Source organism: Chaetomium fimeti (assembly GCF_033439085.1).
Source record: "Chaetomium fimeti strain CBS 168.71 chromosome Unknown B0H64scaffold_5, whole genome shotgun sequence".
Lineage (NCBI taxonomy): Eukaryota > Fungi > Ascomycota > Sordariomycetes > Sordariales > Chaetomiaceae > Chaetomium > Chaetomium fimeti.
This window is the reverse complement of record NW_026944333.1, coordinates 1,366,714-1,387,020: the sequence shown is the minus strand read 5'-3', so window position 1 is coordinate 1,387,020 and position 20,307 is coordinate 1,366,714. Positions and strand designations below refer to the sequence as shown.

The following is a 20,307-nucleotide window of genomic DNA, read 5'->3' as shown; positions in this document are numbered from 1 at the left end:
TCGGATCGCTCCAGGACTCGGCCGAGGGCGGCCCCACATCTTGCCTGCTTCTGACCCGCATTCCCCACCTTCCGTTTTTAGTAGTTGCCAGGGATGAATCTTATCTCTGATAAGCGGAAAAACGAGTTCTCCGGATAAGCCCAAAATTTCTTGGGAGCCAAGGTGAAGGAAAACAACGGATTCGCGATCGGGAATTGGGACGACCGACCACATCGCCGACATCAATCCTCGCCAACATGTCGAAATCCACCACTGTTGCGAAGGCCGCCGATGCCTCGGTCCCTGTGGACCCCGAGCAGACCCTAAAGGCCTGCAAGGCGCTTGTCGCCCACATTAAGAAGTCAGCCGCCGAACCACGCGACGACGGCAAGCAAAACCTGCTCGGTGACGAGGAGACGGCGGTCGCCGAAACGCCGGTTTGGCTGACGCTCACGACGAAGAAGCACATTCACGATTCTCACCGTACGTCTCCCCAAGCAATTGTCCACGTTGAAAGCCACGGCGGCGCTTCGTTTGCGCCTGCATTGTCACTCCCAATGTCCCCCACTATCCTCCCCCCGGCGCCTTTGCGCAGCACCTGGATCAGCTGCTAACAGTTTCCCAGGCCTTCAGCCCGGCAAAATCGTCCTCCCCAACCCTCTCAACACCAACGAAGAGCTCAGCGTCTGCTTAATAACAGCCGACCCCCAGCGGTGGTACAAGAATGCGGTTGCCGACGAGTTCCCCGAGGACCTGCGGGCCAAGATCGGCCGGGTGATCGACATCAGCCACTTGCGGGCCAAGTTCAAGGCGTATGAGGCGCAGCGCAAACTCTTCAGCGAACACGATGTCTTCCTTGCCGACGATCGAATCATCAACCGCCTCCCCAAGGCGCTCGGCAAGACTTTCTACAAGACGACAACGAAGCGGCCCATTCCGGTCGTTCTGATGGCGCCGAGGGAGAAGGTTGACGGCAAGCGCGTCGCGGCGCCCAAGGGGAAGAAGCCGAAGCGCGACCCGACCGAGAACATCAACGCCCGCCCAATCCCCGAGATTGTTAACGAGGTCCAAAAGGCCATTGGCGCCGCGCACGTCCATCTCAGCCCGTCCACCAACACGGCAATCAAGGTCGGGTACGCCAACTGGGAGCCCGAGAAGATTGCGGCCAATGTCGACACAGCAGCGCGTGAGCTGGTCGAACGGTTCGTTCCGCAGAAGTGGCAGAACGTGCGCAACTTCTACGTGAAGGGCCCCGAGACGGCCGCCCTGCCTATCTACCAGACGGACGAGCTCTGGCTCGACGACTCCAAGGTGGTCCCTGAGGGGCAACAACCCCCCAGCGCGCTTCCGGGCAAGGGTCAGAAGGCGATTGGCGAGAAGCCTAACGTTGGCAAGAAGCGCAAGTCGCTGGATGCGGAGCCCGAGCCGGCGGCGGAAGAGCCTGTCAAGGAGGACCGGCCGAAGAAGAAGGTCAAGAAGGCGGTGCCCGAGAGCAACGACGACAAGCTTGACAAGGAGATTTCCGAGCGTAAGGCCAATCTGAGGAAACAAAAGAAGGCGGCTGCGAAGAAGGCCGAGATCTAAGGAGATCAGGATGGACTATGGAGGCAGGATTGCGGCTGTTGTGTTTGGCAGCTTCGCTCGGCTTTGCATCGTGCTTGGAGTTTTGGAGTCTGGGAAGTGGAAAAGGCGGACATTTAGCTGTGAGAAACATACCTGGGCCTAGAGGCTGCTAGATTAGTTGTCGAGTTTACGTTTGATACTCTGGTTCACATTCTCGGCCTCTTTAGGCTGTGCCAACTCGAAACTACTGCACTGTATGCCTCGACGTTTCCTTCCATCCCATCCTGCCGTGCAACACTGATGCATCCTGATCCGTTTACTCCTATGGTACCTAATGTCCCATCATCTTGACGCAACACCGTACCTAAATCGTCGGTGTGGAGCAGAGATCCACGCATTTTGTGGAGGCGGGTCGCGTGTGACGTGCCGGCCGATCGGGTACCTTCACCCCATCCATCACGGTTTTAGTTGATAATGCCACTAACAAACCCGATCCATGAAGGATACGAGGGTACCTCTGTTATTGTGTGTGTGTCGCTTGACTAAACCGAGTCGAGACAAGACTCGAGGAAGCAGCCCCGCTTCTCGATTTTCTGATTCCCGAACTCAATGGGAAGGCACGACCACCGAGTTGACGGCTCACGATCCGATCCGGCCATTTTCGTTACGTACTTGCCTAATGCAGAAAACGAACAAGAGGGGCCAAAACAACTGCCGAGAACAAGCGACGAGGTCTCTCACACCACAAACACCGTCGTCCAGCCCCGCACCCGGAACGTGCTCCAATTCCCCAAACAGACCAACTGCCCTCAAGCCACTCGACTCAATACGGAAGTCTTTCCTGCACAAGAACAACAGCTGAAGCTTGGTTCGCTGACCTGCGCCATCCAGCCATTTGGACATGCAAGCAAGAGGCGAGCATGAAGTTGCATTGTTTCTAACGGAAATGCCACGTTTGTTCCTTGCAATAGTTAATAACGAACACAAATACGGAATCCGAGTTTTCTCCTTGCACAACTCTCGCAAGTTGACTTGATAATTGATCGTTGTTCACCTCCCCATACGGCGATTATTGGCTTCAATCCCCAGTTCTCCCTCCACGCCACTCAATGCCTCGCCGTCCACTTCTGACATCCGAGTTCCCACACCCCTGATTGGACCCACGGTTCGTCCAACCGGCTGCAGTCCATCACCCGCGACTGGTCATTCATCGGCCAGGTGTCCGTCTGGGCTGGAGACGGCTGCTATCGGCCACTGCTCATCCTCTCATTCATGATGTTCAACCGGGTCTTGGCAGCCCTCCAACATGGCTGACACGGAATTCCACTGGATCGGCAGATGTCCCCCGACTTGCCCTTGCTCGGCGGGCCACTCCTGGAATCCGAGAGGGACCCCGGCCGGCTCAGCCATATGACTACCGCTGGCTAATAACTCCCAGAGTCGCCTCACCCACGTCTGACCTGTCCCAAAAACAACGTCGTTTAAAACCTCCCAAGGACGAGCAACTTCAACAGCTGCTCGTTGGACCTATCAACTCCCTCAAACAAGGTTCAACCCTCGCTGGAAGGCCTGGCAACCACAGCCAACCATCCGCAGCCAACCAACCACACCCACTCCAACCACTACCACCACCACCACCACCATCATCATCATCATGGCCGCCCTCAAGTCCGGGGGGGACCCTCCCCGCCCCCAATCCCTCCTCAGCACCACCCTCGCCCTCCTCACCAGCCACTGGCCCACCATCCTCCTCCTCACCCTCCTCCTGCGCGCCCTCACCAAACGCTACGTCTCACCCCTGCGCAAATACCCGGGCCCCGTCCTCGCCTCGTTCACCCGCCTCTGGAAGGTGTGGTCGACCGCGTCCGGCCACACCCACCTGGACCACATCGCGCTGCACCGGCGGCACGGTAGCGTGGTGCGCATCGCCCCCGGCGAGGTCTCCGTCTCGTCGCCCGAGGCGGCGCGCACGCTGCTGAGCGCGGGCCGCCGCTTCTTCAAGACGCCGTTTTATGGTGTGTTTCCGCCGCCGGAGAACCCGGATATCTTTACAGAGACGCGCGAGGATGTGCATGCGGCCAAGAAGAGGGTGGCCAATGTGCCGTATGGCATGGCGGCGATGCAGCAGCTGGGGCCGTTTATTGATGATACGGTCGAGTTGTTGGTGAGGAGGATTGGGGAGCATGTTGATGCGGCGAAGGGGGTGTTTGATTTGGGGGATTATTTGCATTACTTTGCGTTTGATGTGCTCGGGGAGGTGGCGTTTAGCAGGGGGTTTGGGTTCCTGGCCGAGGGGCGGGATGTGGATGGGGCGATCAAGACGATCGATAACTCGCAGGTGTATAACGGCATTGTTGGGCAGGTGCCGGAGCTGGATTACCTGCTGCGGAGGAACCCGCTGTGGCGGTTCGTGCCGTGGTTGAGCACCAAGAATGCGCTGATTACGCGGATGGCGCTGGAGGAGATGGCGCGCCGCCAGCCGTTTGATAAGGACCATGGGGGGTTGTTGAGGAGTGGCGATGGTAGGCAGGACTTGATGGCCAGTCTGATCCAGGGGCATCTCAAGGACCCGGAGCGGTTTAGGGAGGGGGATGTCTTTGCTGTTGCGCATGGCGCCATGTCAGTCCCCCCCGAGCGCGGCGTGTTTGGTTGGCATGAATCATAACTAACATAACCCAGCTTCGCCGGCTCCGACTCGACCGCCTCCACGATGCAGTCCTTCTTCTGGCACATCCTCGACGCCAAACCCATCTACCACGCCGTGCTGCGCGAGATCGAGCACGCCGTCGAAACGGGCATCTTGCCCACCGAAGGCAACGTGAACTGGGCCCAGGCGCAGAACCTACCCTACCTGCAGGCCTGTCTTAAGGAGGCCATGCGCGTGCGGCCGGCCGTCGGGCTCAACATCACCCGCGTCGCGCCGCCCGAGGGTGCCGAGCTCGACGGCCACTTCTTCCCTGGTGGTACCACCATCGCCTGCAATGGGTGGGTGTTGCACCGGGATAAGGAGGTCTTTGGGCGGGATGCGGACGACTTTAGGCCGGAGCGGTGGCTGGAGGATGAGGAGAGGGCGAAGCGGATGGAGCGGTATATGTTCCAGGTGAGTATTCTGCGTTCTCCTTTGTTTGAGTGTGGGTGTGTCTAACATGAGGTCTGCAGTTTGGTGGTGGAAGCCATCTGTGCATTGGCCGGAATCTGGCTCTCCTCGAGATCAACAAGCTCGTACCGCGATTGCTGCGCGACTATCGCTTTGAGCTCGCACATCCGGGGCGGCCGCTTAAGGCGAACGCGTCCTTTTTTGTGGTCCAGTCTGGGCTGGAGGTGCATATGAGGAGAGCTTAAACTGCTTGGACTGGGCTCGATATAAGGACACAATCTACTTGGTTGGGCTCGAAAGAGACATCGTTTACTCCACGCAGCGCGAGTGGTGTTTATCCGCTGTAGATGTCTCTGTCAGCGCGGCGGCCTTGTTCCTGGGATGTTCAGGTCGTCATAATGGCGGTAGGCTGTGCATGTATCAAAGTCATTGAACCCAGTCACGTTAGGCTGCTTTCATATTAGCAAGCCATAGTCCTAAGTACCGAATATCAATCATACAAGGACCAAGATTGAGTCACAGCCCCAGTAGACTTAAATCTAGAATAAAACTCATGGGGCAGGTCAAATCCGATACATGAATTTATCTGCTAAGATTCCCCATCCTTTTCGTTTGTTGTCACCTTCGCCAGTGAGACTTCGCTATCACTTCAGTCCGGACCGTCAAATCTGGGCACTAATATGAGCTTGCACAAAGTACTGCTTGATTCCTTTCAAATTGCCGAGATATCTTGGAGGTTTCGAACCGACAGCAAACATCCACACACCACTATCCCAAACAAGCCCCCCCTCATCTGCCCACACAAACAAAATACCCCTCCCACAAGGCGTCACAGTTGATCTGGCACAGGCCGCTTAGCACGAGGTCGATGAATTCGGGCGTGCAATCAAAGCCCAAGTTGAGGACGGTTCCGCTCACCGACGGGTTGAGGTTATAACTACTCCTGAGTTAGCACAGTCATGAATGTAGGTGGGGGGCAAAGAAACATACAAATCTCGAAGTGAGAGCTTGTTCCGGTCTGCGATGTCGCGGCAGCTGTCGTTGCTTCGGATCTCGTCGTAGTTTTTACCTACAGAGGGCGGGGTCGGGGTGTCAGTCTGTGTGTCATGAAAGGTTCAAACCTCAGTGCTGAGCACGTCGGCTTTCTCCGGGAGCAAGGGCAAGTGTTGTCCGCGACAGAGTGCGGTGCCAGTGACCTCCCCCTATCTGCTAACCACCCCTGACCTGCTAGCCACCGGGGCCAGCATCAAGACGTTGTCTCCTCGTAATTATCCAACCATATGCCAATGCACTACCGAGCAAGGTCAGAGTCCCGCACATCCACAAACTTACAATTGCTAGGGGTACCCGGGAGAGTCGGGCGTCCCTCGGGCGGGGTGGTGGTGGTCGGTCTGCCGGTCGTCCTAGTAGGCGCGGTGCTGCACACGCCGGACGTGACCAGACGGGTCGAGGTGGTGATGCTGGTGATGGTGTCGATGGTCACAGACGTGACGTTGACTGTGCGGGTGGTGACCGAGGTCCTGAGGCTGGTGACGATGGTCGTCAGGCGGATGATGGACGTGATGGTGGCGGGCACGCTGACGGTCGTCCCGACGGTTTGCGTGACGGTGGCCGTGGCGCGGGGCTGGGTGACGGTGGATGTCTGCGTGACCACGGAGGTCTTGGTGACCGATGTGATGCTGGTGACGGTGACTGTGACCGACCCGCCAGGGGAGCCCGATGGCTCGCCCGTGCCGGAGCCGCAGTTCCCGAACCCGGCCTGGCAGCCATCGCCGCAGTAGTCGGTGGTGCTGCCGCAGAAGCCGTGAGCCGAGCAACAGTCTCCGTACCTTGACCCTGTGCAAGTCACACCCTGTCCGCAGCTCCCATCGGGGCTGACCACGAGATCCGCGGGGGTCGAGGATTGGGGGGGTGTTCCTGAGCCGCCGTCGTCTACTCCCTCGATGCAGTAGTTTTGCCCAACAACAAGCTGCGAGCAGCTGGTAACGGAGGGGTTGGACCTGAGGAACTGTGTAACCGAGATCCCGGCCTGGGATGCGAGAGTAGCGCACGTATCCCCTTGCTTGGCTGTGATGGTCAGGGTGCAAGCCGCGATAACCTGTTGGGAGAAACCTAGAGCCAAGAGCAACAGGCTCCTGGTCAACGAGGCGGCGACCATAGTGACAACTTGGGCTGCTTGGTGGAGCACGTAAGGGGCAGTTGGAGATAGTCCAGCGTCTCAGCGACCGGAAACACCTGGTGTCTTATGATTTCTAGGCGAGGCCGGATTCATTATATCTAAGAGGATAGGGTCCGTTCTGTGGTGCTTACGACGTGCCAGGACGCCGCCGAGCCACGAGCCGTTGGCTTACTGCCGAACATCGCCTGCACGATGGAACCTCAATCACGAAGGGGTCGTGGGATTCCGGGAAGGGGCTACGTTGTTCCCGTTGTAGCAGTGAAGATAATTTACAGAATGTCAGCTTCTCTGGTTCTCGATCCGCATCGCCTACCCGTTTCTCGGATAGGACCGCATACAGCAGCCCCCCTTGTTTGTTTGTTAGCGAGACCTCGGCGGTGCTTGAGTGCTGTCTAACGTACCCTTGCAGCAAATAGCGTACCTCTAGAAGAGGATGTAGCTTTTTCAGCCACTCGATATCAACCTTTGTCCTGTTGCTGTTTCCGTTTTCTTTTCGTCCCTGATATTACAACCCTCACTTGCCTTTCAGTTCCAGTTTCTGTATTGAACAGGCCCCCTACTCTCCAGCTCCACACTAACACGCAACGGGGGTGTTGGGTTGGATGAAGTTTGGTGGAAAGGGTGACGGTGTACAGGATGGGGATATTAATAGCAGAAATATTGAATCCTTAGCGGTACCAAACATTCAAGCGGGCGTTGGGCTGAGGCGGCAATTTGTGGGTAAAGAAGACCCCGCGAGAAGCAATTTGCGAGCTGCAAGGCCGGTCGTGTCTGGTGCGTTGTGGCACGGGAAACGTACCAACAGGCTAATGTCGAAAGCTACATCACCGCTGACTTTGGCCAGTCTCCGAGAAATATTGCAGTTGGAGGGCCTGGGCCTCTGCAGCTGCATGTAAACGAGAGCTGGATTTCACCTTCATGTCGTGTTCTCACGGGACGTTGCAGTGAGATATCAGGTGGTCCTTGGTGTTCAGTGGCCACCGTCGTCACAGTGGAACGTGACATCAGAACGTTGGCTCTGCCTCGGACGCCTCGGATGTAGATGGTGGTAACTGGGACCTGTCGGTACCGTCATTCGGTGCTCGGACAACGATCGGGGCCACGGATAAGCCTTCTAAGTGATATGGTTGGCGAAGACGACCTTAGGGGCCCCGGGGTTAGGATTCGGAGTCAAAAAGTAGTCAACGAACTTACATAAGAGTTCTCCGCGGCGGAGACGGTGGCCCGATCAATGTCGTGATGATATATTAGTATCGCTTCAAGTCATTGAGTAGACACGCGCCGGGTAGTCGTCGACACTCAACCCCTGAGATCGTAAATCAGATTCCGCATTACCAGGCCGTGCTCCCTTGCTAACCAATGCCGAGTGGTATCAAACAGTTGCCCGAAAAGAGGTCCAGTTGGCCCGCCGTCTCCGCTTCATCGCTCTAAAGCCGAACGCATCCATACCAGAATCGGCTTCCTTCCGTTTCACGCTTCCCTGGGGTATCTTGCACTATCCTCTAACCGTATCGTATCCCGGTCCATCCCGATCACCAGACGCCTCTCGTCCAACCCCATCAGCCGTTATGCGCCCCCGAGATGCGATAACCACACCAAAACCAACATTCCCGACCTCAAATCACCTCCCGCCCCTCGTACTAACCGCCTCCCGACTCCCCACCGGCGTCGAGTTGTCCTCATGCGTGCGACTGCACTTCAGACACCTGCCCTGGGTGTCGCGCGGGTGGGGGATGGAGGCGCCCGTGACGGGGCAGACGAAGACGCGCTTGCTGTAGGGCTGGTGCAGCTGGAAGCAGGACGGGCACTCCTTGTCGGGCCGGCCCGACAGCGGCTGCTCGATGCGGTAGCCCGTGTTGGGGCACACGAAGACGGACTGCCAGATCAGGTCGTGGCAGGCGCCGCAGTGCGCGCACAGGCCGAGCGGGTCGCCGTCGGCCATCTCGAGGCCGGTCGAGGGGCAGAAGAAGGCCGGCTGTTGTAAGGGGGGGGGGGTTAGTGTCTGTCTGTCTGGTTGGGGTGGTTTGATGCCGGGTTTGCTGTGTAGAGGGAGGAGGCTTAATTACCTGCACCACCGACTGTTTTTGCCCCATTGCTGCGCTTCGTTGCGGTGTCCCAATCGCTTCGTTTGAGTGTTGGGAATTCTGGGATTCTGCTATTTCCACATGATGTCGCCGATGATTTAGGCTAGAGGACTGGGCTTGGAATGTGTGACGTCGACTGAGCTGGTCTGGACCCCTTGAGAGTCTAGCGGGGAAAGGGTGGCGTTCATGGGAAACTTGGGGGGGTTCCGGACGGTTTACATGAGTCTCGGGATACCCAGAAGGGCACCCCCTTGCCACGTGCCGCAAAGGGGCATGAGATGGCTTGACTCGTGTCAGTCTTAGCGCCCTTGTTTTCTGTTGGCCGGGTCTCGAACCGGAGAAAAGGATGAGATCAGACAAGGCAAAGGGGCCGAACTGTTGTGGCTTCAACTGCAGCAGATTGCCGGACAGTGCCGGGCCACCCTGTTAGCCGCGGAAATGGGCTGTTTTGGACCAGTTGAATTGCTAAGAAGGGCGAGAAACGGGTTAGCAGGATCGCCAACCGCATGATGTTTTAGGCTAATACTCCGGTCGCCCCCGGGGGCACGTCCACTCAGCTTACCCCCTTCCATCGTCTGTTGTCTGTGCCCTCGTGCTGTCTGAGGAAATGCAAGTGTTGCAACATGGCTCAGGGGAGGCGGAAAGCATGGACTTTGTGGTGTGGCCGAGAACCCTCCGAGGCGGATCCAGTGTGAATTTCGGCCTGCTCGTGATTCGGGATGCCCAGCGTTTTGTGCAAGCATCCAGGTCGCTCGCCACTCGCTGATGTCTCTTGAGGCCCCACAGAGATCGACGGGCCGCCCCGGACTTCTCGGGGCAAGGGAATGAATGCCCTGGAACATGCTATAAATGGCAGTGGGCCGACGGCCGCCCAGAAAAGGCTTGGTTGTGGCTTCATCTTGGCCACTGTCAAAAACTAAATAAACACAAGAATGGATCAAAACTAAAGAAAAGAAGCTGCCCCCTGGGCCCAGACCCCAAACGCTGTGCTGCTTGGGTAGGTGACACCTGATTATCCAAGCCCCCCTGAGATGGTCTTGAAATACATATGGCACGTCCTTAAGTCCGCTCATAACTAGCGCCGTTTAAACCCCTCGTCCATAATAGCAATAACGAAGCTGAGAGAATGCTTCGTGATTTTGCCTTCTTTTTCAAACCCATCTTTCGTTGTGCTGTTTGCCAGATGGCGACCGCTTAGCTGTCTAAGGTACCCACCACTACTCTAATACCGAGCTTCTCGAGCCGATGACGAGATAAATCACAATCTTTGCCGTTCTACCATGGCGCTTTTCATAGGATGTAGTAGAGCCGCCGAGAGAATATGGAGAACTCTTCTTCACTGTGGAAGAAAGTCGCCGGGGGATCGGATCTGCTTGTTATCAAGGTATAAATCGACCATCTCCCGCTACTAACCCGCATAGTTGATGTTGAGAATGACATCGTTGACCTCCTATCACTGGACTGCGCCATCCAAGATCGACGACGCTTTGAACGTTCCACTACTTCGGCGAAGATATATATTGTTGTGTTGGAGGTCGGTGAACGTGTAGTAAGACTTGTTTGATACTTACTGTGAATGAACTGTTGTGGGAGACGGTAATGACATAACCGACCGTTCTGACAGGTTCACAAACGGGAGCCGGCTTCGGTTTGTGTTGTTTGTCATGAAATGATACATGCTCGCTCACGGGGCGGCCAGAGCGGCAGGTTACATGTCGTCGGCTCTCATTATGAATCGCATCTAGCCCATGGTGTAGTTCCCTGTATTGAGTCCTCGGCTGCAAAAGGAGGGGGCAACGCTGAAGGCATGTGTACGCTGATTTCTCCGTCCGCAATGCTCAGACTCAGCTGCCTCACCAACCCCGTGATATGGTAGTGAGAAGTGGACAACAAAAACTCGTTTGGGCCTAACAAGGACAGGGAGGACTATGTTGAAGCCGCCGGCCTTACTAATATCCGTAACGCAGACAAAGAACCAGTCGACAGCCGAGTGATGATCGACCAAGACTTCGATATCGCTTTGCGGGCTGCTAGCGAGGCAACATTTCTTCTGGTGGTCGGGGTACCGCACCTAGGCCAGAACCTATCATCCTCATTCAGACTTATTGCCTCTTGGAGGCTAATTTTTTCTCTGGCAGCTGGGAGGCTAGCCATGGGAGGGAACAAGGTTATGTACAATAATCCGTTCCGGCCGCCGAGGCTGATTCCTGGAAGATGTTGACAAGGATGGGAGGAAAGCGTGGAAGGCGAAGGACCTGGGCTAGGATCACGGCCCACTTCCCGCTGTTGTGAAGACTTTCCAACCGGTAGATTGATTAGTTATGCGACGTCAGCTTCGGGCCCTTCTGCCCAAACTTGCGGACAAAAACAGAAAAGTTACCCCTCAAGCGATGGACTTAGTCCGTGAGAAGAAGAGCCGCGACGGTCAGAATTTCGATCTCCACGGTCGAATGACGGGTTGCCCACGATATGACGAGACAGACACAGCTTCACACAAGCCGCCAGTTTATGGGAGCTTGGTGAAGAGTCTGGATTCCATCTCATTCGTTACCCAGCTGAGTGATCCTCCCGGGAGCAAGGCCCGCAGACCGTGCGGAGACTTGTAGAGTGCAAGGGTCCGGATGTCACCACAAGGTGACCCTCGGAGTTCTCAGCGAATCGGGGCCGCTGGAGCAGACCTGATCTCGTCCACGGGCCTGGTTTGGGGGTTGAGCTCACAAGGAGAGTTCAACATCGACGGCACGGACCTGCATCTTCCCCCGGAAAAAGGGCGCTTGGCCAAATCCTTCCGGGGTTCCTTGAATCCTGCAGGGCTGCAAGGCCCTTGCATGGGGTTTTTGTCACTCCGAAGGGCCCTTGGTGAACCAACCCTTAAGAGGGAGGACCCGACCACATGTCGCGGTTCAGCTCGATGTCTAGCCCAACCGGCCACTCTCTTTGACATTCACGACTATGGGACTCCTGGGCCGTCTTCCGGCTCTCGCAGCTGCGGCTGCAGCGTTTACTATCGGCACCGCAGAGGCATCCTATGCTGGAGGGGGCCTGACCATTTTGGCTCCGAGTGATGTCGACGGTAAGTGACCGAGAGGGTGATCATGGGGTCGTCCCCCAACTAAGATATCAACAGGATCGCAGAATGACGGTTCCGGTGCCATGCTCGTGGGCCAGCCGAGCGACTTTGAGACCGGCCGGGCCTCTTGCAAGCTGCTAACAGAAGCCCCCTGGAGCCCGGAGCAGGCCGACTTCGAGGCCACACTGAGAAAGGCGCTCGGCTACCAGGAATACCAAGAGATCGCGTCCAAGGACCAGCTATACTGGATTTCCAAGGCCAAGTCGTGTGAGACCACCTGCCGCGCGATCGACGCCCAGGGGAAGACTCACAGCGTGGAGTGTGGGGAGGAGCTGCCGATTCTCTGTACTCACAGCGCTCCGCTTTCGAGCAGTACTGCCGACAACAACTCGGCGACCTGGCAAGTGCAGCAGACGGTGGGAAAGAAGGTACTGACCGGTTACCGCGATTACCACGTTTGGAAGTTCAGGGGTGTCCGGTTTGCCGACACCCCTGCGCGGTTCACGTACTCCAAGGCGGCCAGCTACGAGGACGAGGGAGAAGTCGATGCCACGGTGGCGGGAGAGGACTGCCCGCAGAGAGTCGAGGACGCCGAGGGCGGAACTAGCAGCGAGGACTGTCTCTTTGCGAACGTGTGGACCCCTTATCTCCCACCCACGGGGGGTGTAGACAAAAAGGAGAAGCTGAAGCCCGTTATGGTGTACATTTATGGCGGCAGCTTCAATTCGGGATCTAGCAAGAACATGTACAAGGACGGTACCAACTTGGCAGCACGCGGTGATGTGGTGGTAATTGCGTTCAACTACCGCCTTGGGTCGATCGGGTTCCTGAACCTAAACGACGGCGTTCACAACGGCAATTACGGCGTCTCGGACCAGGTCACCGCGCTGGAATGGATCAGCAAGTACATCAAGTACTTTGGCGGGGACCCTGACCAGGTAACCGTCTTTGGGGAGTCGGCGGGAGCTCTGAGCATACACATGCTCCTCGGCATGGAAAAGGCGAAGGGTCTTTTCCACGGAGCGGTTATGGAGTCATCACCCGACGGATGGCCCACAACGCCCGGCGCGGCCAGACCTGTGGCATGGCCGTATTATGACAGCCTGGAAAAGAACTATCAACTGATGACCACGCCGGTTTTGGCCCTAACCGGTTGCCTCAACGCCACCGACAAAGTGGCTTGCCTCAACCAGCTGAGCGCTGTCGAGCTGGTCAGCCTCCCCCTTAACCCCAGGTACGTCCCTTGTTAGAAACCCCTTACGAGATTGCGGAGAATGACAAGACTAACATGGCCGAACCCAGCTTCGCGGTCATGGACGGCAACTACCTCACCAACCACGGGCTGGTCGTCAACTCAACCGCCGACAGCCTGGCTACCGAGGTCCCCGTCATGCTCGGCGTCAACCGCGACGAGACGGGCGTCTACGTCACCGAAGCCCTCCTCCCCACCGACAACCAAACCTTCCTCGAGTACATCGACGTCCTGGGCGTCGAGGCCTTCCACGGGCCCGAGGGCGCCAAAGCCTCCGCCATCCTCGGCCTGACCGAAGGCGAGCCGATCCCGGGCCTGCCCCCCTCCCTCGCCAACAACACCGCCACCACCTCGGAGAAGTTCCACGCCGCCGTCAAGCTCACCACCAACTGGCTCTTCACCTGCAACACCTACGCCAAAGCCTTCTCCGCCGCCAAGCACGCCGCCTTCCAATCCACCTACATGTTCGAGTTCAACCGCACCTACTCCCCGCGCGGCTGGACCCAGCCCTGGTGCGATCCCCCCCTCACCCCCTCCCACCCGCACGGCGACCCGGACGGCGAGTACTTCAAGTGCCACGCGGCCGAGCAGGCGTTTGTCTTCGGCACGGTGCTGCGCACGGGCATGCCGCTGCGCGACGCGCGCGACCTGCCCTTCATGCAGCTCGTCATGGACCACTGGGCCGCCTTTGCCCGCTGGGGGGATCCTAACCCCCGTAAGGGGTGGTTGGAGGCGAGGGGCCATGTGGGCACGCTGAGGGAGGTGGAGAGGGTGGGCAGGTGGGAGAAGGTGGATGCGGACAGGCCGGTCATGAGGATGCTGCAGTGGGGGGCGAAGGAGGTGCCGTTGGGGGAGGGGCATCAGGAGCTTTGTGAGGGGCTGGGGGCGGCGTATGGCAGTTTGGAGCCGTGATCGTGGTCGGGGTGTCGGAAAGGAGGGATGGTGTCGGGGTGGGTTTGGGGGGTATCTACTACCTGCTATGTACATAGGTAGTTATTCGCAGCAAGGTTAATTTCCTTGGACCTTACCCCGGATGAGTCGGATAACCCCTATGATAAGGCAATGGCGATGTATATCCGGTAAGACTCTGACACTGTTCATTAGTTACCCCTGAATCAAACCCTGTACTTGTTGGAACGGCCAAAAGTCTGTGATTCTGTCGAGAGGAAGGCAGCCGAGAACAAGTGCCCCCGGCGACGGGGAAGAGGAGTCGGTATCGAGTCCACCGGGACGCCGGCCGAGAAAAGAAAGCGAGCTGCTGAGTAACGGTTTGACCGGTGCCGAGAATAATTCACGGACGTCGAAACGCTGCGTTGCTTTCGGCACCCCGAGGAGACCGGGGGCCGGCCTCTTTTGACGAGGTCTTCAAGTCGGAGCTATCCCGAAATCCGGATCGTCTCCGACCCAGCAGTGTTCCAACGGCTTATTTGTTCCCCATCTCCGACCTTCCGTCATAATCTCCCTCATATGGGTGCCATTCACCACCCACTAAGCTGAGTAAGACCCCCTGCTGCTGACCATTCAACTCCGGTACCGCGTGTGTAAGGGTGTTGCCGGGGTGGATTCAGGCTGCCAACGGGATTGATGTCCGAATTCCGTTGTCAATCCTCGGGTGCCCATTAAACAGGCAACAGATCAGTCCCAGGGTAATATGGGATCGGGCTCTCCACAACTCGGCGAGCATGGTACACCGTTGACCGAGCTTGCGCCTGGTCAACGACAGGATGGGACTGCCGTTGGTCGGGCCAACAAAAGACGGCATCCGTGGTTCGCCCGGCTCTGCCTTTGGGTGTTCGCATAGCTGGATTAGTTATCTCTGCTGACAGGACGAGCCTTGTGATCTCATCTCGCAGGATCTGGATAAATATTCAGCTGAAGCACCGCTTTCTCTGCCTGTTCTGACGAGTATTCGCTCTCATACAACACGCATACCGTGGTACCTGCAACCAGAAACAACATCCTTACAATTGTATTAATTGTGCCCCCGGGCTCATTCTTCTGTCATGGCCAACAGCGAAGGAAGCGGCCGGTTCCGTGTGGTTATTGTTGGCGCAGGGGTGGCGGGTCTGACACTTGCTAACGCTCTTGAGGTGTGCCAAACCGTACCCCTTACTCGGTCAGCATGTTGACCGCCCGTAGCAAGCCAATGTCGATTATGTTCTCCTGGAGCGCCGCAGTGAGGTGGCGCCTCAGATTGGCGCGTCGATTGGCATGTTCCCCAACGGTGCACGCGTAAGACGCACCGTACTGCGAGCCCCTGCAAACCAATGTTGCTAAAACGATGTCGTTCTTCAGATTCTAGATCAACTAGGAGTGTGGGGGGCGGTTGAGAAAGGCGCGGTAGGATCCGGGCCCCAATATCTCTCAGCTGGCCATGCTTCTTACACACAGTGCTTTAGGAGCCCCTTAAACTTTTCCACAACCGAGGCATCAAAGGCAAACTCATCGGCAAGCCAAATCGTAGTCCTCTCCTGATCCATGCAAGGTAAGTGTTGCCGAATCCTACCTCGGGACCGGAGTCTCACACCCCCTTTTCTCCAGGACGGGATACCGCGTGGCTTGGGGTGAGCGGCAGAACCTGCTACGCGTCCTGTACGAGAACCTCAAGGATCCCAGCAAAGTTCTCGTCAACAAAGGTCTCGCCGACATTAAGCACCATGACAACGGCGTCACCGCCATTTGCGAGGATGGAACCTCCTTTTCGGGTGATCTTATCGCGGGAGCCGACGGGGTGTTCAGCAAGACCCGCACCAAGCTGTGGCAGTTTGCCGAGGCCGACCATCCCAAGCTCGTCAAGGAGGATAAGGACTGTAAGTTTGCTGCTTCCCGCGGTTGTTCCGGTCGACTGACTCTTCTCAGGCATGATCTCCGAGTACAACTGCCTCTTTGGCATTGTCAACAACCTAGACTGCCCTCGATTCCCCGAGGGGGACGTTCATACAACCTACAACGAACGCCGTTGCGCCCTGTCCATTTCCGTTGAAGGGGGCAAGGCGTACTACTTCGCCCAAGAGCGCCTCCCCAGGACTCATCGTCTGGGCGATATCCCACGGTACACAGACGCCGATGCGAAGGATTTTGTTGAACGGCATCGTGACTTCATCCTCCTCCCAGGTAATGGCGGATTCACGCTTCAAGACCTCTGGGAGAAGACCGTGACCGCCCGTCTGGTCGCCGTCGAGGAGGCCAAGTTTAAGCTCTGGCACTGGGGCCGTATTACCTGTGTCGGCGATAGCATCCACAAGGCGACGCCTAACCTTGGCGTCGGCGGGAACTCGGCCATCGAGAGTGCCGCCGCCCTCGCAAACGGCATCAAGTTGCTAGCTGACAAGTGGAATGCCACGGACCGTCGTCCGACCCGGCAGGATATCGAGGCCATGTTGACGACGTACCAGAAGGGCCGCGAGCTCCGTGCCGGCGCCGTCGTCGATGCCTCTGGATTCCTCGCCCGCACTCAAAACATGGACGGCCTGACCAGCTATTTCGTCAAGTTCTTGCTGCCTCATCTGTCCGAGTTCGTCCCGGAGCTGATGGGCAACGCCATCATCGGCGCCACCAAGATCGACTACCTCCCGCTGCCCATGGTCTCGCTGACCGGGGCTAAGCCGTTCAACCCGTCTCAGGGCGATGGCCACCGGGAAAGCAAGTTCAAACGCATGGTGTACGCTCTGCCACTCCTCGCCTTGTTCTTCGTCGCGGGCTGGGTCATGAACGCGACACCTGCGCTGGACTGGGCCACGGGTCTGCTCGACAGCGGCGTTATCAGATTAGCGTCCGGCGACGTGCCCATCCTCCGGTCCTTCTACCAGTTCCCCGCCTTCGACGACTTTGTCGCCGTGTACAACACCTTCTTCTTCCCCACCGTCTACGACGCTGACCCCGTCGCTCGCCGACAACTCATCTCTTTCCTCACCGACGGCACCATCCTCTTGACAATCTGGATCTTTGAGTCCGCCCGCCGAGCAAACATCATGACCCCCTTACAATTGTACGTCCCAGTCCCAGTCCCACCCCAACCCCTATTCGTAATTCCATCCCCCCACCCCCCCCTTTCCTGCCCTCCCCCCTTCCCCTCTTTAGTATTTCGATCACTAACACCACCACAGCCCCACAATCTACATCGCCCTCGGCCAACTCGTCGGCATCGGCCTCGCCGCCCCGCTCTACACCTTCATCCACTACGTCCTCTCCCCCATCGAGAACTTCTCCGCGCTCGACCAGCGCCTCACCCGCACCCGCACCACCTATGCCGCGCTGCCCGCCGTGCTGCTCACCTACCTCCTCCCCTTCGTCCTCACCCTCACCTGGCCCGACCTCCCCACGCGCCAGGCCCTGCTCTACGCCTGGCAGCTGTACCCGGCGTGGCTGTCGCTGGCGGTGTGGGGGATTGGGAGGTTGTTGTTCAAGGATGAGATGGAGACGGACAAGGTGTATCGCACGCAGAGGGATCTGGGGGTGATGCGGTGGTATCTGGGGGTCCTGGGGGTGCTGGCGGCGGGGGTGTGGTGGTGGAGTTGGTGGGGGGTTGGGTTGGCGGAGGTGTTTGTGCCGGTTGGGCTGCCGAGGAGTATGGGGGACTTTTATGGGTTTGCGGGTCAGTTGTTGAGGTGGGATGAGATGTTTGGGCTGGGGTCGTTGTTGGTGTGGTTGGCGTATCTGTTCTGGGACTTGCGGGCCGCGGGCATGCTGAGGGAGGGCTGGTTGAGGGTTGTTGGGATGGGGTTGGTGAGCGTGTTGGTTGTGGGGCCCGGCGCGACCATCGGGATGGGTTGGCTGTTTCGGGAGCATATTCTGGCTACCAGGAGGCACAAGGATGCCTTGACGCCCGAGAGTGTGGGGAGGCTGCATGGCGGTGCGTTTTAGGGGGCGAGAGGGTGGTTGTCGCAGTGTATAGGGTGCCCCTGGGCTTTGCAAGGCAAGAATGTCCTTTTGCTCAGTGTGAGAGTGGTGAATTCATGGAGAGGAGGGGGGGGGGAGGCGGGTGTAGCTTGGCGGGTGTTGTTGGAGTGCTGTTTGGTACGATGTTTGGCGGTGATTAGAATTCATAGAAAGGACTCTACTCTAGAGGTATATGTTGTATGTTGATAGAGATTGTTTCTTGTCGTCACCTCTCCTTTCCTACCTACCTAGGTAGTTATCCTTTCCCTATATTGTGAACAGGGAGAAACCGCAGCTGAGCCTAGGTACCTACCAATGTTGCAAGGAGGGCTAGAGACTGGTTTCATGGTTTTCACGAGATGTTCCTTCCGAATACCTAACTTGGCAAGCATATCTCACGGCTTGATATTAACCTGCTCCTTCCTCTCTCCTTGCCCGGTGCCCTTGACCCTGCCCCTACTTCATATCGTCACCCCAAAGACATAATACAGATCACTTTCCGCATGCGGGCTCAGACACTATCGGATTTTAGGTAATTCTTGTCCCAGTTTCACGATCTTCATTGCTCCCAGCATTCACAATTACGAATACGGTCTCTCTAGCCCTGTCGATATAACCTTACCGCCGCACGCCACAACAGTCTTTGTAATGGCGGGGCAGGATCACGACACACTTGTCCACTTTGCGGTTGGGCCGTTCTCGATGTCGTACACCATACCCGCGTCCAAGTTCCGGCTTCTATACTGGACACCTAGGTTTCTGTTTCCAGACCACAATGGCCCTGTCGAATGTCCGGAGCTACACGGGCACGTATGGCGGATGTTTCTCAGCTGGGTTTATACTGGGGACTATGCCATCCCGGAACCAGGCAAGAACCGCACTCTTTTATTCAAGCCGTCTGGATCCGAGGCTGATGTCGAACTTAGATCGAGCGACACTTGCTGGGGTTGCAATGTTGCCGATAACGCGAGCACCTCCATCCCTCCATACTATAGCCGCAGACCTCAGAAGACCGACCGGGAGTTTATGTCTCCATTGCTTTGGCATGCTCGAGATGCTCGAAGGGCCCTAGTTATGCACACACTGCGACCTTCACAGCCCCCAATTCTGGAGGTGCCTCGCGTGCTTCAAAATCGATCTACCAGGATCTTGCCACGGGTGCAAAACACACAATCGCAGAGCCAGAACCCTCCCGCCTCAAGCCAAAAAGGTTGAGAAGTTTCATGTCGAGAGAGGCGGTCTGCCCATCTTCGAGGAACTTCCACCGCAACCAGCCCTCCCAACAGAGCCAGTGCCCCTTGAGATCCTGGAGCCATTGTGCCATGCAAGGCGGTTGGACCTTCAGTTCCAGCTTTATTATTTCGCAGTAAAGCAGAATCTCATCGAGCTCCAACGATTGGTGCTGTTCAAGGTCTGGTATACATTTATGCAGCTCCAACCGCACCCGGGCACGAACGCTGCGATGTTAGAGAGCATTCTAGTCCCCATATCGAGGTTGCCGCCAGGTGACGTCTTGCGAACCTTAGTCACGTCATACTGGGCTTGCGTTCGCGAGGAAATGGCGCGGACGGTGCCTGGATTCGAGCAAGTCGGGTTTCAAGCAACCGGAGGAGCGTTGTCGTTGGAGTTAGATGAGCAGGAAAAGTTGCTTTTGATCGGCTGAGAGTCCTGGTCTATTACATGATGGAGCAGCCCATTTTTGTTCGAAGAAGGGAGGTCGTAGTAACTTGGTAGCTACCGATTAATACTTGTTAATCAGCGATTCACAATTATTTTATTCGTCCTGGACGTTTTCCACTCTTGAACCACTTGTACGTGAATCGCCCGAAGAGCCCAGATGTCGAGCAGGCCTCGCTCAACGGTCACCCAAGCGGTGCGTCGATTGGTGGGCCGTCTTTGTCCACATCGAGGCGGCGAGGGCCGACTCGGACCTTGCTACCCCATGCGTCTAGTGCGGCTCCCACCCCGGAGACCAACGCAACGAAACCGGGTTTCGTCGGCTCCACCATCTGGCTGTCTGGCCCTGCTAACGCGAGTCTGCGACGTTGCCAAGACGCTGATCGTCCCAAGGCGCACCCTCGTGGCTCCGAACCCTGCCATGCTTCCCGTTGCAGTAAACCCACCGTTGGGGGAACGTCGGGTCATGCTCCTGAATAAGTTCCAGCCACTAGTTCGCACCTGTCAACTGGGGAAAGGGGGGAACTT

General features: G+C 57.3%; 7 protein-coding genes across 7 annotated transcripts; 4 read left to right on the top strand and 3 right to left on the bottom strand.

The window, feature by feature from the left end:
• The first annotated feature begins 88 nt into the window (after nucleotides 1–88).
• On the top strand, nucleotides 89–1,757 carry B0H64DRAFT_361531 (ribosomal protein L1p/L10e family-domain-containing protein). The gene is made up of 2 exons (XM_062801737.1): nucleotides 89–462; nucleotides 605–1,757. Exons 1-2 carry the CDS (start codon nucleotides 237–239, stop codon nucleotides 1,561–1,563), a joined length of 1,185 nt encoding a protein of 394 aa, XP_062657730.1. The 5' UTR covers nucleotides 89–236; the 3' UTR covers nucleotides 1,564–1,757.
• Nucleotides 1,758–3,196: 1,439 nt separating this feature from the next.
• On the top strand, nucleotides 3,197–4,884 carry B0H64DRAFT_324824 (cytochrome P450; the record flags this gene model as incomplete). The annotated part of the gene is made up of 3 exons (XM_062800668.1): nucleotides 3,197–4,161; nucleotides 4,222–4,642; nucleotides 4,702–4,884. The coding sequence occupies 3 exons, from the start codon at nucleotides 3,197–3,199 to the stop codon at nucleotides 4,882–4,884; spliced, it is 1,569 nt and encodes a 522-aa protein (XP_062657729.1).
• A 544-nt stretch (nucleotides 4,885–5,428) lies between these two features.
• B0H64DRAFT_462867 (carbohydrate-binding module family 18 protein) lies at nucleotides 5,429–6,903 on the bottom strand (the record flags this gene model as incomplete). Its single annotated transcript, XM_062807573.1, has 3 exons — nucleotides 5,972–6,903; nucleotides 5,630–5,708; nucleotides 5,429–5,576 (listed from the first exon to the last, which is right to left on the bottom strand). The coding sequence occupies exons 1-3, from the start codon at nucleotides 6,795–6,797 to the stop codon at nucleotides 5,429–5,431; spliced, it is 1,053 nt and encodes a 350-aa protein (XP_062657728.1). The 5' UTR covers nucleotides 6,798–6,903.
• Nucleotides 6,904–8,392: 1,489 nt separating this feature from the next.
• Nucleotides 8,393–8,907, bottom strand: B0H64DRAFT_400132 (uncharacterized protein). The gene has a single exon (XM_062804043.1). It carries the CDS (start codon nucleotides 8,758–8,760, stop codon nucleotides 8,440–8,442), a length of 321 nt encoding a protein of 106 aa, XP_062657727.1. The 5' UTR covers nucleotides 8,761–8,907; the 3' UTR covers nucleotides 8,393–8,439.
• Nucleotides 8,908–9,487: 580 nt separating this feature from the next.
• Nucleotides 9,488–9,865, bottom strand: B0H64DRAFT_400129 (uncharacterized protein). The gene has a single exon (XM_062804042.1). The coding sequence runs from the start codon at nucleotides 9,798–9,800 to the stop codon at nucleotides 9,531–9,533; it is 270 nt and encodes an 89-aa protein (XP_062657726.1). The 5' UTR covers nucleotides 9,801–9,865; the 3' UTR covers nucleotides 9,488–9,530.
• A 1,852-nt stretch (nucleotides 9,866–11,717) lies between these two features.
• Nucleotides 11,718–14,192, top strand: B0H64DRAFT_462858 (Alpha/Beta hydrolase protein). The gene is made up of 3 exons (XM_062807572.1): nucleotides 11,718–11,975; nucleotides 12,030–13,206; nucleotides 13,275–14,192. Exons 1-3 carry the CDS (start codon nucleotides 11,855–11,857, stop codon nucleotides 14,134–14,136), a joined length of 2,160 nt encoding a protein of 719 aa, XP_062657725.1. The 5' UTR covers nucleotides 11,718–11,854; the 3' UTR covers nucleotides 14,137–14,192.
• A 1,035-nt stretch (nucleotides 14,193–15,227) lies between these two features.
• Nucleotides 15,228–20,054, top strand: B0H64DRAFT_418187 (uncharacterized protein; the record flags this gene model as incomplete). The annotated part of the gene is made up of 11 exons (XM_062805302.1): nucleotides 15,228–15,314; nucleotides 15,364–15,456; nucleotides 15,520–15,564; nucleotides 15,710–15,713; nucleotides 15,766–15,929; nucleotides 15,968–16,034; nucleotides 16,084–17,212; nucleotides 17,331–18,076; nucleotides 18,743–18,936; nucleotides 19,175–19,672; nucleotides 19,935–20,054. 11 exons carry the CDS (start codon nucleotides 15,228–15,230, stop codon nucleotides 20,052–20,054), a joined length of 3,147 nt encoding a protein of 1,048 aa, XP_062657724.1.
• Nucleotides 20,055–20,307: the final 253 nt, after the last annotated feature.